Below are 17,595 nucleotides of genomic sequence, written 5' to 3'. Positions count from 1 at the left end.
TTAGCACGTGCAAGTTCACCTGTCATGGGCACGTAAAAATGCAGCTTATTACCAGGCAGACCCCCCCCCCCCCCCCCCAAAAAAAAGAGATTCAAATAGGGTGGATTTGTCCTATGAAATAGGGTGATTTAAAAGGTATGCTGTTTATAAGGTTGAAGCGAACGGTATGCTCTGCTTGGATAACTTGACTAACTAGCTGGTTTGATAAATTTAAATACTGCAGTTGTTTTAAAAAAATGTTTCATATTGATATTTAAAGGTATGCCCACCTTGAATAGATAGCATCTAATTGCAAGATATCAATGTGTTTTGTATACAGTAAACTGATGAAATGGGTTAGAATTTGTTGAACATGTTGCAGATAAGCTATCTTATGAATGTAGCAAAGTGCTACTTTTGTGGTGAGTCCACTCAGCTTTAAATAGGGAGTTTTTGGCTCTCAGTAGAGGAATTGTGCAAGTGGGGCTGGGAGTACTACTGTCAACCTTGGACCCTTTCTTTTATATTATCACCTACTCTTGGCTCTTGATCTTTTTATCATCATTAACTCAAACCTCCCTTTGTTATATTGCCACTGTGTGCACCTTGCAGATTTCAGGAGCCTCACATGAACTGGATGGGCCAATGAGGGTGTGTTTTAGTGGAATCATGTATGATTTCAAATTTTAAAAGTTGTCCCACTATAAGGCAATGGACTACTACTTCAGTGATGATGGCTGCTTTCCCTGAAGTAGAACTAGTAGTAATAATAATAAAACAATACTACTACTACTACTACTAATAATAATAATAATAAACATCAGGACAAAATTTGGGACTTTAAGTGAAACAAGATAGCTGTAACAATTTTTTCAATGTTGCAATTTTGGCACTTTTGCATCACTGAGTGTCCGTTGCATGGGTGTCATGCATAATAAATTGGCAGCCATATTGCAGGCATGCTGCCAAAATTCATGACTTTTTTAGCTTAGAAAGGGGGTTAAGATTTAGCGAGATACAGAAGAAAAATAAGACAAAGAAGAAGAAAAATAAGAAGAACCCTATCATATCAAATGGGGTCCTTGGTTCTTGGCTACCTAATGATAATCAATGTAGCTGCAAGCAGTAGTAACTAGGGGGCCAAGAATGGATTTACCGTCATGCCTTGTAAATTCTTGACAGCTTCTTATGAGGAATGTAACTAAAAGTATAATGCATCATTTACAGTTTAGCAGTCAAATGATTTTTTTAAACAAATGCTCAGAAACTAGAAATGTAATTCACTGTAAAGTACCAAATCTCTGGTCAGTATTATATATCTTGTAATATCTTTGAGCATTGAGAAAAGCCTTAGAAGGGAGTTAATCATGATTTTTTAAAAATCTAGAGCAAAGAGTAGTGATAAAGTAGAAGGAGAAGTCTAAGGTTCATACTTGCACTGTCGTCACCTCTGTTGCCAGATCCTCATTCCAGACTCTTCTATTTTTGAGTCAGAAATCTCCTATCTGAAGCAGTTTTCACAGATTACCCACATGCCTTAATCCAGAATACTCAACCACCTTGATTCAGGGAGTACAACAGTGTTTCATTTTAAATTATTTAATAATCCTCTGCCTACAACATGCTGTCAACAGGAAAACACACAAGCACAAACAAACAAAAAATAATTCAAATACAGTTATTTGGTTACTTGACTAAATACTTAAAATATATACAAATAATTTGTTTGATTTACAGTATTCTGAAATATTTAAAATGAGGCAATTAAAACTACTAATACGTATATTTCAACTACCAATTTAAAAATAGGCCTATATCGTCCCTTTTTTCTCCTCCCTTGACTGGAAAATTCCCCATAAATATGGGGAGTATCCTCCAACCTGGTAACACCTACTGTTGCTGTGCTCACATAAAGCGAAGCAAGGAGGCTCGCCAAACGCTATTCGGGAACGCAGTTGAAACTGCCACAATGAACCTCCAAGCAAAGCGTAATTTCTGTTTAACAATCGGCTTTTTATTTTTGCACAGTTCTTTAGCGAATCCCAAAGGCAAGTACCAAAGTGAATCTATGTTAATAATTCTGCACTGTTAAAGAACACAAGCAAGCACCACTGCTGTAACGCGCGAGATTGATTCGTGCCAATAAATTAAAAAAAGAAAGATAGTTAGAAAGTATTTATTAATTAATTTGCTGGAGCGAATGTTACCTTGTTCGTGATTAAACGTATTGATAATTTAGATAGTTTTTCCGATTGCATTATACAAGAGGAACAGAACAACTGCATGTTTAGGGACGTATATATTCGTGAACGTATAGCCTGCTTTTGCTAGTATTTAGGCGACAGTAGGCTTAAACCGTCTTTCCACTGCGACACCGGTTATGAGTAGCGGATCAGAGCAGGGAAAACTTGAAACAATTCTTTTATCGCCTTTCACCCGGTTGTTGCTCTTCACAGTGCAGCCAACTTCGGACTGAATTGGAACGATACATTTTTAGAAACTACTCGGATGATATAACCCGAAGTTCACATTTATTCATATGGGTGGATAAGGGGTGTATATAAATAAATTGGACAGATTTTGAGACAGAAGTCTATTAGCACTGTCTCATTTGAGATAGGACTAATTCATGCATTAAAATAATTATCTATTACATTCAAACCAAATGTAATAGATAAATGTTCTCTAAAAAATGAACAATATTTTGTTAAAGACATACTAGATATATATTTATGTGGTCATTTCTTTTTTATAATACATTTTTAATGCATATTAAAATGGGATTTCACGTTTATTTGAATCCAATAGAATATATTGGATTGCTACTGTGTGTGCACATAACGTCCATTTACAGTTTTACATTGCACATAAAGACGGAATAGAGATGCATTACCTTACGTGTACACCACCAGCACTAGTGAATCCTTATCTACTATCGTGCCATTTTGTTCATTAATTGACAGGTCCATTGGTGCACCTAAGATCAGGCAGCCTGAGAGGTAAGTACGTGAACGTGCAGGGAACGGACACTGTGGTGCACGCCTATTTGGGCGTGCCCTTTGCCCAGCCGCCAGTGGGATCTCTGAGGCTGGCCCCCCCGCTACCTGCAGTGCCATGGGAGGGAGAGCGGGACGCGACACAGCAGCCAGCAATGTAAGGCCTGTGAGGTCTCCCCACACACTCATTACTCACTTTAGAGTCACAGTCATCATGTCATACTCACAGCCATTACTGAACTCACAGTCACACACTCATTACTCATTACTCACCTCAGAGTCACAGTCATCATGTCATACTCACAGCCATTACTGAACTCAGTCACACACTCATTACTCACTTCAGAGTCAGTCATCATGTCATACTCACAGCCATTACTGAACTCACAGTCACACACTCATTACTCATTACTCACTTTAGAGTCACAGTCATCATGTCATACTCACAGCCATTACTGAACTCACAGTCACACACTCAAATCTGACCTGATATATATATATATATATATATATATATTATACAGTATTTGTCCCAAAAATGCATAGATAGGAAGCAGTATTTATATTTTTATTTGCTGGGATTTAGTAATTGAAAGCAGTAATCACAAGACTTTACATTCTAGGTGTCTACAAGATGCAAAGATAGCTGTGGATTTGGCTAAAAATATTTCAGTGGAATTGGACATTCCTGGAATATCAGAAGACTGCCTCTACTTGAATATATACACCCCTGCAGTGCCCAAAGCAGACATTAAATTACCTGTAAGTCTGAATGCTAGTAAACTTATTTTAACTACAAATATTTATCAATGATACATTATACAGCTGGGTCATAAAGTAAAGGAAAAACCAACGTAAAGTGTCTTAGTAATATGTTGGGCCACCACAACAGCTTCAATTGGCATAAATTATACAAGTCTCTGGAACTCTACTGAAGGGATGGAACACCATTCTTCCAAAACATATTCCCTCATTTGTTGTTTTGATGATGGTGGCAGGGAGTGCTGTCTAACAGGTCGGTCCAAAACCTCCCATAGGTGTTCAACTGGGTTTAGATCTGGTGACTGTGAAGGCCATAGCATATGATTCACATTTTCATACTCATCAAACCATTCAGTGACCCCTCGTGCCTTGTGGATGGGGTAATTGTCATTCTGGAAGAGACCATTCCCATCAGCATAGAAATGTTTCATCATAGCGTAAAGGTGATCACTCAGAATAACTCCTTTCAGCCAGTGCGTCTGCTGGCTTTCATTGTTACTCAGAACTTAAATGGCTCAGCACTTGATCAGTTAAAGCAGTTGATTATGCAGTTATCTCAGGTCACCTGGTTTCTTGGGTCTGTGTGTGTGTTTGTGTATGTGTGAATTGGTCACTGATCTTAAAGAAAAAACAAAAACCAGCAGACTCTGTGGCTCTCCAGGACCAGGATTGAATATCACTGCAGTAAAAAGAAAAATGCATCCATATAAAGCAGGGGGTGTCTAATCTTATTTGAAAAAGGCTGGTGTGGCTGCAGGTTTTTGTTTTAGCCCAGTGCTAAGACTCCTGATTCTACTTGAAGTCTTGATTGAAGACCATGATTGGTTAATTAGTTGAATCATGAAGTTATTGTTTAAACTTTTTGGTGCAGCTTAAATGTTATAGAACTGCTTCTATGTTTTGTGTTTCTAAGAAAACCTATCATGCTTCTGTGTAACATTTAGAAATACTGAAGCATCTCCAGAGTTAGTAATCAAACTGAATTTAACACCTGTTGCTTGCAAACTTCACTGTCAATCATCATCCATGCTTAGTTAGTGGCAATTCCTTTATCAAAATATATTATTGCAGTGGCACAAATGGAATAAATGTTTAAGAAGGGGCCCGATGAAGAGCCAGTTGTGAACTCTAGCTGGTGGAGGACTGAAGTACAATGCAAGAAAACAAGGGGAGACAAACTGGTGACTCTAATTTTATGCAGTGACATTAGTCATCTGTTGCACTATGTTGAGCGGGAGCACTGGGCTCTCTGTGTGTTTGTGTGTAAGAGAGTGTGTGCATGTGTGAGAAAGTGTGTGTATGTGTGTGAAAAGGTGTGTATATGTGAGACCGTATATATGAGTGAGAGCATGCATATGACTGATCTCTTCCCAGGTCATGGTATGGATCCATGGGGGAGGTTTAGCCCTGGGCGCAGCTTCATTTTTTGATGGCTCTGCATTGGCAGCCTACCAGGATGTGGTGGTGGTTCTGATCCAGTACAGGCTCGGAATCATGGGCTTCTTCAGGTAAGTGCCAGCCCTCTCCCACCCACCACTTTATTTTAAAGAGTACTGAGGGGAAACAGCAGTGTAAGTGAATTACTGGGATCTGGTCACTGCCGCGTGTATGAATGTGCTGTTATTGGAGTGGAGTCTGCGGAGTCTGTGGTCACTATGTTGTTTTTCGGCTGGACCGCAACAGCGGGGCCAGCCCTACAAACACGAATGTCTGTGACTGCGTGAGTGACTGAGTGAGTGATGAAGTTACACCATTGGTCAGCCAAGTTATAATGTCACACCATTGGTCGGCCGATCCAGCCATGTACTAGGTTTTGACCTGGTCTTGTTTGCTCAGCACTGGGGATGAGCATTGTCCTGGGAACTATGGACTGCTGGATCAGGTGACTGCCCTGCACTGGGTCCAGGAGAACATCCACAGCTTCGGAGGGGATCCAGGATTGGTCACGATCTTCGGAGAGTCAGCCGGGGGAGTGAGCGTGTCCCTGCAGGTGTGAACCCAGAATGCACAAATCAAAACCTTGGGGTGCTGTGTGAGGGCGTGGCCCTCCAGAAATATGATTGGCCACCCCGGGTGCCACCACACACTCTGGAAAATGATAGGTCATTAGGTTGTCAATCACACTGAGTCGGAGTGGATAGAGTTTCAGCTGTTTCGTTAGTGAGCACCTGTTGTTTTAAAAAAAATCACGCAAATATAAAGCCTCAGCTTTCGCACACATGCATCGTAAGCTTTAAATGTTCCGGCGGTTGTTGGACACCGAAACTGATTTTCCATGTAAGGCCTTCCTCCAATTTTTCATGCTGGTACTTCCACCATGGCTCTAGTGTGAACAAAAGCAGCAATGTTTACGGATAGAGCATGTAATAGGTTATGACGTTATTGCTCAATTTCTTTGTTAAATATTTTAGGCTGCCAAATTTTCCCTTTCAACAATTCCTGCACAAATCTTTGCTAATAGAAGATATTAGAGCTGCATTTTTATTAGGGTAATTTGAACATTTAGCCTATTGTAGAAATGGATTTAACAATGTCACTGTCCTTGGTAAAAAAAAGATCTTTCCGGAACAGACTCAACTCAGAATTTTTCCCTACAAGAGACGTATGTGTGGTATTCAACATTCTGTTGGTTTTATTAGTAGGCCGTGAGGTAATTTCAACTGTGATGAGGGTAATTGTAAAATGAAGACTTACTGGGTTGCCAGATTTTGAAATTGTCAAAACCGGGCATGCTGGAAGCGTAATCGCGAACAGAGGGTGGGTGGGGAAAATGTATTCATACCCGTGCCTCCCCTGTGCAATTCTATTCTGATTCAGAGGAGAACCGTGGATTGCCTTCACTCTCCCAAACCGGCAGCAAAGGCCATATATGAGCATGTTTTGTACATATTTCGTGAATTGTACATTCCAAATTTGGGTGGAATTGCAGATGCCAAAAAACCAAAAACTGAAGCAGACACAAGTGTAACCAAACTCATAGGTCATGGGCATATACACAACTAAACTGAATTATTGTAGTCACCGATGAGGTTATATTTCAGTACTGGCTTAATTACATGACTGGTTTATTTGGCTTTATGTGTGTATAAATAGAAAATAAATTGGTATGTATCTGCCATAGAGACAAACCCATTGCATTTATTCTTATTGGACTTTCATTTATTGTGTCACCATGGCTCCTGAGAGACTTTACAGTATCTCTCTCTCTTTCTCTCTCTGTATTGTTTTATGTATTGTGCAGCTTCTCTCTCCTCTGTCCTCGGGACTCTTTCATCGTGCAATTGCAGAGAGTGGAACCGCGATGATGGACGCGCTCATCCATACCGACCCTCTGCCTATTGCGCAGGTATTTGAGGAAAATGATAGTGAGAGTAACGGACATCCATTTGTATAGGAATCAGCCTCATTCGCATTTGCTGTGTGGACAGAAAGCGCTCCGGCTTCTTATTATTGGAACGAGAATTGCCTATAGTCCCTTGAACACTTCTAGACAATTTATCGATCTCCGAATCTCTCTCGTAGCATGTGGCTGATGCGTTCGGCTGTGACATCACCAGCACCAAGGCAATTGCGGAGTGCATGAAGCAGCTGCCTGAAGAGGATATTATAAATAGCTTTGAAAAGGTGAGACATGCTGAGTTTCTGCTGACAGATAACTCACAAGGTCAGTCCACCCTCTGCAGAATGATGAATGATTATGGGAAATCAGAAAGAGAAGTGAATTTCCTGTTTTGTGTCTCCATAACACAATGACATCGTCCTCTTTTGAATTGAATGTCTTTCAGGCTTGATATAAAGACCAGCGGTTAAACATGGATGCTGATGTAAAAAAAAAAAAAAAAATCAACAGACCACCTGATATTTTGTCTAAAGAAAAGTGATAATGTTATTTTCACACTTCTTTTTCCCTTTTAAAGGTACAACTGTTTCATTTGGGGGTCGTAATGGATGGATTGTTCCTCACAAAGCCAAGGGACGAAATATTTCAGAACCATGAAGTCAACACGGTCCCATTTATGACGGGCGTGACAAACCTGGAATGTGGTTGGTTGCTGGCCCATGTAAGTTTGCCGCGGGTTTGAAATCCAACTGAAATCTTCCAAGACTTACCAATGTATATGGTTGTACATTTTAAAGAGGTTGGTGTTAGTTTATAGCATGGGTGAATATTTTACTTGCACAAGTTTACTTGTTAGTTGTACAGGGGTTAAATTGGGAATTGTAAGGTAGGGAAGTTCTAACTAGGCAGGTTATTATATATTTCAGGCATGCTGTATTTAAAGTGAATTGGCTTAAAAAATGATTTGATTATTTAGAAGTCTCAATGGCTTCAGTAAAGCATCTTTCTTTTATTCCTAAATGTTCTAAAATGACCAATATTTTGGATTGTGAAACAAGAACATTCCAAAGGCAAGAAACTATTTTCAGATTTCTTCATGCACAAAGTATCTTCTTAGCAATATGTTTTTTAGCTGCATGAAATATGAGAGAATCTAACAGGTACAAGACTTGAACAGTGAAAGGAAAGTGTGTGTTATAGCACGTGCAACTTGCATTCTCTTGTTTCGGGAGAACAAAGCATGGAGTTTGAAAGAATAAGACTGCATGCACGCTGTGACTGAATCGTGTTTTCTTTGCTTTACTGTATATGTGAAACAGCAGCTAAAATTCAAGCTGAGCAAGGACAAAACATTATATTATTTGTCATTCGATAAAAAGTCCCACCTGAAAAAACTTTGCACATCTATGTTTAAACTGTTTAGTTTGTGAAATACTTTATTTCTTCCGACTCATTCTGTCATCTTGGGAAAGGGCAGCATTGTTCATTATGTTAAGGACAGTGTTACTGTTTTTGTTAAAGTGTCACAGTGTTTGGCTGAAGTTATCATTAGTTTTACACTTGGGAGCTGAATTTATTGTTCGTTTTACACTTGGATGAGGTTATCTTTAGTTGTACACTTTGGTGAAGTTAGTATTAATTTTACACTTGTGTGAGGTTATCGTTAATTGTACACGTTGGTGAAGTTATCATTAGTTCTACACTTGGCTGAAGTTATCGTTAGTTTTACACTTGGTTGAAGTTATCATTAGTTTTACACTTGGTTGAAGTTATCATTAGATTTACACTTGGGTGAGGTTATCATTAGTTTTACACTTGGGTGAGGTTAACGTTAGTTAGTTGTACACTTGGGTGAAGTTATACACTTGCATTTTTGTCTGAGAGACTGGAATGAAGCTGCAGGGATTTCATTTCTGGCTTTAAACTGAACAAACATATTTTCCCAACAGCTCCTTGCTCCACCAGGCTGGGTGGACGGTTTGGACCGGGAGCAGGTCGCACCCATTTTGTCACGTTTAAACCCCAAGGTGAGAAATGAAGGGTCAGTCAAGGGTCAAGTTTGCAGAAGATGTGATTCAGTCTGATTAAATGTATTACTTGACATATATAGACGGGTAATTTATGCCTCAGCATATCATTCTTGAGATAAGTTAGTACATAGACAAAGAGATTCAACTGTCAATAGACTAATGTATATGGATAGCATCAGTGAAACCTTCTCTCTTTTATGGGTGGATGATAGTTTAGTGATAGATCTGTAACAATTTTTTGAAAATCATCATGAATTCTCCAGTCCAACAACAATAATTAAATAACTCCATTGGGTGATTCTTGTAAACCTGGTACTAGTAATCACATCATGTTTTGTGCACTTATTTTCAAAGTTTGTCATATTTATCTCACTAGATAAAAAAGCACCAGTGATTTCAGTGCAGATCAGTGCATACAAAAAGCTCAGTGCAGAATCTATTCCAGGTCCCAGATCCAAGGCTAAATGAACTGATTTTGGACGAGTACCTCGGCACCACGGGAGATCGGATTGCGAATCGGGACGGGTGCTTGGAGTTAATGGGGGACCTGTTTTTTAACATTCCTGCCATCCAGACTGCTAAGTTTCACAGAGGTAACGATCTCGGGGTCATAGGTCAGAGGTCGTTATGATGCTGTTCTAAACACTGTCTAAAGACCTGAAGGCCACAGAGAAAATGGTTTCATAGTGAGTATCTTAGTGCACCCAATATCCGTATTCAGCACATATTAACTGCACAAATGGTAACTTAATAACAGCTTCATAATGAATATGTTACAGGTCTTCCTTATTAAATGTACGCTTATCTTTTCCTTTTCACTAATACTTGACCATTTATGGTAAAACAAAATGTATATACAGTAGAACTGTGAGACTGTCGGCTGTTTTCTTGTGGGTTCATTTGTTTTGAATACTATGCTCTGAGTCTCATGAACGAAATGATTGGAAACACCTAACAACATAAAAGAAAGGAATCTGAGCACAATGTGTCATATCAATTACAATAAATTGATCAAAAATCACGGTGGGTACCACTCATATAGGAAAATATAATGGAAACCCTGCTGAACTCCACACTCAACGGAATATTCCAGACTTTTAGTGAGGCTGCTAATGATCCATCCGGTAATCTGGAAGGAAGCCTCATCACTCCCATGCTGGCTGTACCCGGAAGTACGCGGGGTGTACTTAATTGGTCACAGTCTCACACAGGGAGAGAGGGAGGGTTTCTATTGGCGGGGCATTCTCCGCCTCACTCATCAGCTTCTCTTCTGGTTGATTGGCCACCTGCTAGTTTCTTGGGCAGTTGCATAATCCTGCTGCACGGTTGTTACGGTGGCTTTGCTAGCAGATTGCATTGGGGAAAATATGACTCTGTCATTGTGCAGTCTATGCCAAAACAAAATGGGGGCTAAAGAAAAAGTGCCCAACAAATGAATGAAAATCCCCAATTGTGATCCCCCATCCACCTCCCCTCCCCTCCCCCCCAGATGCAGGTGCACCCGTCTACCTCTATGAGTTCCAGCAGGCTCCCAGTTTCATCCAGAGCAAACGTGCCAGCTTCGCCAAGGCTGACCACGGAGACGAGATCCACTTTGTCTTTGGTGGCTGCTTCTGGGACGGGCACATCAAGTTCATTAGGAACGGAGGTCAGAATCTTTCCCTTCTATGGAACGTATGAGTACCATAGAATAATTCAATAATTAGTGTTTTGAGTGGGAGCTTCCCTGCTTGTTAGAAGGTCTGTATCGGCTCTCTCAATGGCTGTCCTCTCTCACAGATATATGCACAAAGGAAGAGGAGAAGCTGGCCCTCACTGTGATGGAGTACTGGGGCAACTTTGCTCGGACAGGGTAAGGCCTGCTAGGGGTAACATTTCAAAACAACTTGCTGCACTTTCGTTGCATTCATGTCCCATAGTAAGGCATTCATTGATGTCTTGTCTGACCGTTTCCTGCAAGTAACGGTACAGTTGCTACTGTAGACACTTTGAGTTTAAACAGGCTGCACTGTGCACCAGTAAACACCAGTTAGGTAAACTGTTACTTTACTCGCTGGTTCGGTTTAAGGGGGTTCAGTACAATATGCAGCACTGTAGCCCATTATCCATCACTGCATTTCATCCCACACCTTCGTCTGTGGTCCAGTGTGCAGTCAGTACAGACTAAGCTAGTACCCCAATACAAAGTACAGTTGAGCATAATATCAGTTTTTAAGGGGGAACTATCAATTCAATGAAAAGACTGATCAACACATTTAAAGCGAAATATTGCAATATTAGCATTGAAATTTATAATAAATAAATTATATATATATAATCAATATGGTGTCAATATTAGCATACAATATCACTGAATGTAGCGATAGTTCTTAAAGTATGAATTATGTTTTAATATGAATTAAAATAATTAATAATAAATAAAACTGGTCAGAGAACATCAACAAAATTCAGTTACTACATTCATAAAAGAGCCGCAGTCAGTTTGTTTGGCGTTTTGGGTTCAAGCGTGTCGGTGTACGTCCTTCGCTGGCGAATCGGCGATATGCGCTGACTGCTACCTATTGACGAACGCACCGGAGAATTTTGATAAGTCACCTTGAGTCTCCTTGCCTGCCCCCCGCCCCCCCCCACCCCCTCGACTCTGTCACCCCGCGTGCCTCTCCCGCATGTCCTGCAGGTCTCCCAACGGAGAGGGTCTGGTGGAGTGGCCGCGGTACGGGGAGAAGGAGGAGTACCTGGGCCTGGGGCTGAAGCAGACCGTGGGTCGGCGGCTGAAGGACAAGCACTTCGCCTTCATGACCCAGACGGTGCCGGAGAAAGCGCGAGCCCTGCAGCAGGAGAAGGAGCGCAGCGAGCTGTGAGGACCGGCGGTTCCGTACCGCAGCCTCGCTGTGCTACCTCCGCTACCTGCGCTGCCTGCGCTACGGCTACGCTACACCTGCGTCCGTTCCAACCAGGCACAGCACAACTAAAACTATGATGGCTATAACACGCTTAGGGCAAGGGAATTAACACTGTTAAATCGCTAAGTCTGATCAAACGAGTGGTAGTACACTTAAAACTGTGAATTACAGAATGTGTGTGGGTGTGTTTACATGTGTGTGTGTGTGCGTGTGTGTGCGTTTTTATATTGGCTATTAGGCAAATCAGTGGAATTAAGTCTGAGCAATTTAGCTGCACTTCACATGGCCAAATGTTCTGCCTTTTCATAAATGTTTCTCAGTTGTTTTATTCTCAATCATTCAAAATAATGGCTTCATTTTGATGCATCCTAATGATGATTTATAATCCTAGACTGACTGTCCATAAATAAAGAAACCAAGTGTAAGAAATCTTGCTTTGATTTTGTAGAACTTTCCTAATGCTTTCCAATGGTGGGTACGTGTTCATTTAAAATCAAATAATGGCTACACATGGCTATTATAATGCAAAGCAGGCTATATTATTATTACTATTATTATTATTATTATTTTATTATTATTATCAATTTTATTTGGAATGCACCCTTTAAGAAGCCAGGGCACAGTACAATACAGTAAAACAGGATAAAGTACAAAATACAGAAAATCTTAGTTAATTTATAAGTACACGTAGGGGCAAAAGGGATAGTACACTTAGAAATAGTTACATACATACAGTTGGCTCAGAAGGACACAAAGGTTGGGATACAACGGGTTAAAGTATAAGGCGGGAAAACTGGGGCTGGGTGTAGGCAAGTCTAAACAGATGGGTTTTCAGCTCTTGTTTGAAAGACTGGAGCGAGGCCAGGAATCTGAGGAGGGAGGTTGACAGTTAGGCTGAAAAAGAGCTTTAAATGACCTGAAAGACAGAGAATCATGGTTGTATTACATAAGTAAGTAGTAGTTCAATAAACCACACCTGTAAGAGACTGAAGACCTTTTCAGGTTATGTTAATGAGCATAACCTTTTTAAATTTACCACTTGAAATATAATTTTCAGTCATTACACTTACAAAACAGATGTGTTAAAAACATTACATAACATGTCACTTTTTAACACCATGCTTAGATTAAGAACACATTTTGTGTTGCTTTCAGTACAGTCCGTGTGAAAAAGTCTCCCTTTGTAACTGATAAATTGAATATTTGTGACACAAAAGTTGGAACTTGGAAACAGAATATGCTGGAAGTTACTGTTTTTGATTGTGGTAGAAACCTTGCCCTGAAGTGACAAAATCTAATTCAAAAAAAGGATCATGATCAAAAACACTTCTTAAGTTCTACTCAGAAATAGTCTGGTCAGAAATAGTCCGGACTGACCAATGCAATGTGTTCAGAGATTTAAGCAGTCACCATCACACCAACAATAATAAAAATCTCCACGCAGTTGAAATTTCTGTCATTGTGACGGTGATTTTAGAAACGTTTGTACACATTTTCAGTTTAATTGGACAAAACTGCTATTTATTTTTTTTTAAATAGCAGTTATGTCCATTTTAGGGCAAGAAACAGCTGTAATGCCGTCTGTCTTCTGCGTTTTGTAATGTGCACTCTCTGCTGCATGCACTTTTCCCCTACTGAACACGAGTTGAAGCCTACACATTGAACTCACCCAACTGCCAGGTGCTGGTAGAGGGTACAGGCAGTGTGGGGAAAGATTGACAGTTCTCAGCATGAGGCAATGATTTTTCTTTTTTAAATCTTCTTCATGGTGATACAAAGACAACTAATGTCTGTTTGAAAGGGACCATGCATATTCAGTAAAGTAAATTTGATTTGTCCTACAATATTCAAAACACTCAAATTCTTAAATCAGCTTGTTTAGATTGTGGAGTCAGTCTTATTGGAAACATATGTGAGGAAATATATTTGAACATATCTTTAGGAAATAGATAATAAATATATCACCCCAGTTCTGTATTCCCTAAAACGTGACACGGTGAACATGTTTATTTTTCATTCTCTGAATGCCAAGGAGGAGGCCTAAAGAGGGTACAACACAGTAGCAGGCCTTTCTTTTTGTTAAAAGTCTAGGCCTATGGGCCTAATTATTTTTGTGTATTTGTTTTATGCTAATAAAAGAGTTATTTTAATTCATTTACTTAAGGTTATTGACAGTATTGACAGAAAGTGTCTGTAGGTGATATCCTTGTTGACAATTCTGATCTCTATCACTGTGCTTTCCGTTGCGTTTTTTTTTTTTTTTTCGTGCTTAAGTTACAGTTTCAAAATCGATGGGTCATGTTGAGAACTGTGACTCTTTCCCCACTCTCCCCACGCCCTCTACCAGCACCTGCCAGTTGGGTGAGTTTAGTGTGAATTACGATGGTTTCAGATGTCTTGTGGTTAGTGAGGCCACATAGCTCCAAATAGATAAACAGGATAGGAGCGCCACCTTATGGTTTCATATGCAATTGCATATAAAACTATTAAAAAGAAAACTGCTGTTTGTTTACTGACAGTAATTACTTAATTGTTTTTGCGGCTGAATGAGCCTGTCTGATGAAGGAATGGTGAGGTGAGGAATCCCTGTATTTCCAGTAATGCTAGTAGTAACATTAAAATGTCACTATTGTGTGGAAATTTTAAGATAAAATATCAAAAAAAGAAAATAAAAAAATTCTGTACAGTGTATAGCAACCCCTTTCTTTTACTAGTATTATAATACCACAACTGGAACAGAATTCATTTACATTTGTAATACTTACAGCATATAAGGAATTGTTTGTCTGTGTCCGATGGGTAGATATACAGGATATACTGTGTACCCAACCTCTGTCTAATTATTCTTCCTGAAAGCATTGCTTTTGATTGAAGGGCCATTCTCTTATACAGGGCTCTGTTGAAAGTTTCAGTGCAGGTAAGATAACTCTGAGTTCATTAGAATACAAATGGGCTTCATGTTTCTTTTCTTCAGGAGAAAGTTTTTCTGTATTTTATTTTAGTTTTCTTGAATAATTTTATAGGCTTATTGTATTGCATTGTGAAAAGTCTGTGTATAGCCATGTGTTTCCAGTGAACTAATGATATAACCAATATGAATTGGTTATTATATGGCCAATTGATGATATAATTGCTAATGATCACTGAATTTAAAAAAAAACAGTTTCACTTATCAGTATATGAACACTAAGGATGGCAGCAGCCAAAACTGTCCATATAGGCTATTTTTAACACACAAAAGAATGTATTGATTGTGTATGATTTCAGTCAGGAAGGCATGCAAAACGTCCATTAACAAGTTTAGTTTTATATAATTTTCAAAATATAATTTGTATTTATTAACTTTTTAAGTTTTTATTTTAAATTGACATACACATTATATGAATAATAAAATTACTTTAACCATTTATGTAAATTTTGCTGACCTTGGAATCTCTTTCAGTGGTATGTCAGGAGTAAAATCCTTACCTTGAGAGAAGCTTGATACATTTTGACCTTTTTCCTGCTCTGAAATAATCTTTACCTTACTTTCATTTCCTGGCTTTCCCTGTGCTACTCTGAGATTTGGTAACACTGTTGTCAACAAGGTTTTGAGAAAGTAGAACTTTACAACATTTGTATATGCTTCCTAGTATTATTACCCTGATGTTTCATGTCCGCTGTACATTAAGTATGTAGTTGTTATGTATGGCATTCATTTTAGCTTGTTTGTCAAAGTAAATAATTATTTTATATGTATATCTTTGGATTGTGGTGATTTGTGAACACCACACAGCGTCAGCCACCTTCCATTGTGGAATTATTAAATCTAATGTAAGCTAATGTAATATTTCTGCACTTAGGGCTTGAGAATCTTGAACAAATAGATATCAAAATGAGCAGGAGTGTTTTAAATGTCGTCTGTATTGTGCTTGATTCAACTGTGAAGCAGTTTCACAAACAGTTGCATAAAATAAGAGTTAAATCCTCTTTTACTGGTAATTACAGAGAAGCGATATCATACTTTCGTAATTATAGGGAAGTTTGTTTTCTAAAGAAAAAAATACAGTGCAGTCTGTAAGCATTTGGACACTGACACATTTTTTGTTATTTTGACTCAGTACTCTGTACCCTGTACATATGAATTTGAAATGAAACATTGAATATGAGGTTAAAGAGCAAACTGTCAGCTTTACAGGTATTTACATCCATATCCAATGATCCATGTAGGAATTACATCTTTTTTTATGCATAGTATAAAAAGTCAGTTCATTTTATACATAGTCCCTTCACTGGATAAATAAACATGATTTTAAATAAAGTCATCATATTTGGTACTTGGTTGAAAAGCTGTTGCATTCAATGACTGCCTGATGTACTGCAACTATCTTCAGTTCCTGTTTGTTTTGGGGGATTTTTGCCTTTAGTCTTGTCTTCAGAAGATGAAACACATGTTCAATTGGTTTCAGGTCGGGTGATTTACTTGGCCAGTCAAATGAATTCTACTTTTTGGCTCTGAAAATCTACTTAGTTGCTTTAGCAGTGCATTTGGGTCATTGTCTTGCTGCAAGGTGAAGCGTAGTCCAATGAGTTTGAAGGCATTTGGATATCTGAGTAAGATGTTTCTGTACACTTTGGAATTCATCCTGCTGCACATCATCAATTAAGACAAGTGAACCAATTCCAGTGGCAACCATACATGGCCCAGCCATAACACTACCTCCACCATGTTTCAAAGATGTGCTTTAGGTCATGAGCAAGTCCTTTCTTTCTCCACACTTTTCTTTTTTCATCACATTGGTACAGGTTAATACATCTCATCTGTCCATAAGTGTTTATTCCAGAACTCTAAACTTTTTTTAAATGCTCTCTAGCTCTAACCTGGCCATTCTGTTCTTGAGGCTTACCAGAGGTCAGCCTTTGCGTCTTGCAGTGAACTTCCTGAGAATATACTCGTGTAGTCTTCCCTTTATTTAGTCTTTAACACATTTATGCCTACATCCTGGGGAGTGTTCCTGATCTGTTCAACACTTGAAAAGGGGTTTTTCTTGGCAATCAAAAGTATTCCTTGGTCATCCAGAACAGTGGTCTTCCGTTTCTACCAGGTTGTTTGATATTGCTGAGCTCACCAGTGCATTCTTGCTTCATAACAGTGTAACAAACAGTTTATTTTGACACACTCAATGCTTTGGCTGTCTCTCACCAATTTATTCTGATTTTTACATGTCATTATGGCCTGCTTTACTGGCCTTGGCACTTCTTTGGTCCTCGTGTTGAGAGACAATAGCTACAAATGCAAATTCCATGCCTAGAGTCAACTTTAGACCTTTAGCTTTCTTGCATATGAACTAATGATACAACAACACAGCTGACCATGAAACAGCTGAGCAGCCAATTTTCCAATTACTTTTGGTCCCTGAAAATGGGGGGATCATTGATAAAAAGAGCATTAATTCCTACACGATTCACCTGACATGAATGTAAGTACCCAAAAATTTAAGCTGACAGGCAGCAAGCACTTTAACCTCATATTCATTGTTCTATTTCAAATCCAATGTGCTGGAATACAGAGGCAAAAAAAGCATCACAGTCCAAATACTTAAGGA

At 39.1% G+C, this 17,595-nt stretch overlaps 1 protein-coding gene across 1 annotated transcript; it reads left to right on the top strand.

The window, feature by feature from the left end:
* Positions 1-1,868: 1,868 nt before the first annotated feature.
* Positions 1,869-12,439, top strand: LOC135255123 (fatty acyl-CoA hydrolase precursor, medium chain-like). The gene is made up of 13 exons (XM_064335888.1): positions 1,869-2,027; positions 2,943-3,132; positions 3,599-3,737; positions 5,112-5,245; positions 5,574-5,727; positions 6,979-7,083; positions 7,260-7,361; positions 7,655-7,798; positions 9,027-9,104; positions 9,553-9,700; positions 10,597-10,755; positions 10,887-10,959; positions 11,785-12,439. Exons 1-13 carry the CDS (start codon positions 1,949-1,951, stop codon positions 11,966-11,968), a joined length of 1,689 nt encoding a protein of 562 aa, XP_064191958.1. The 5' UTR covers positions 1,869-1,948; the 3' UTR covers positions 11,969-12,439.
* Positions 12,440-17,595: the final 5,156 nt, after the last annotated feature.

The sequence above is a fragment of the Anguilla rostrata genome, chromosome 5 (assembly GCF_018555375.3).
Source record: "Anguilla rostrata isolate EN2019 chromosome 5, ASM1855537v3, whole genome shotgun sequence".
Classification (NCBI taxonomy): Eukaryota; Metazoa; Chordata; class Actinopteri; order Anguilliformes; family Anguillidae; genus Anguilla; species Anguilla rostrata.
The sequence above is the reverse complement of the archived record's forward strand: the minus strand, read 5'-3'. Positions and strand labels throughout refer to the sequence as shown.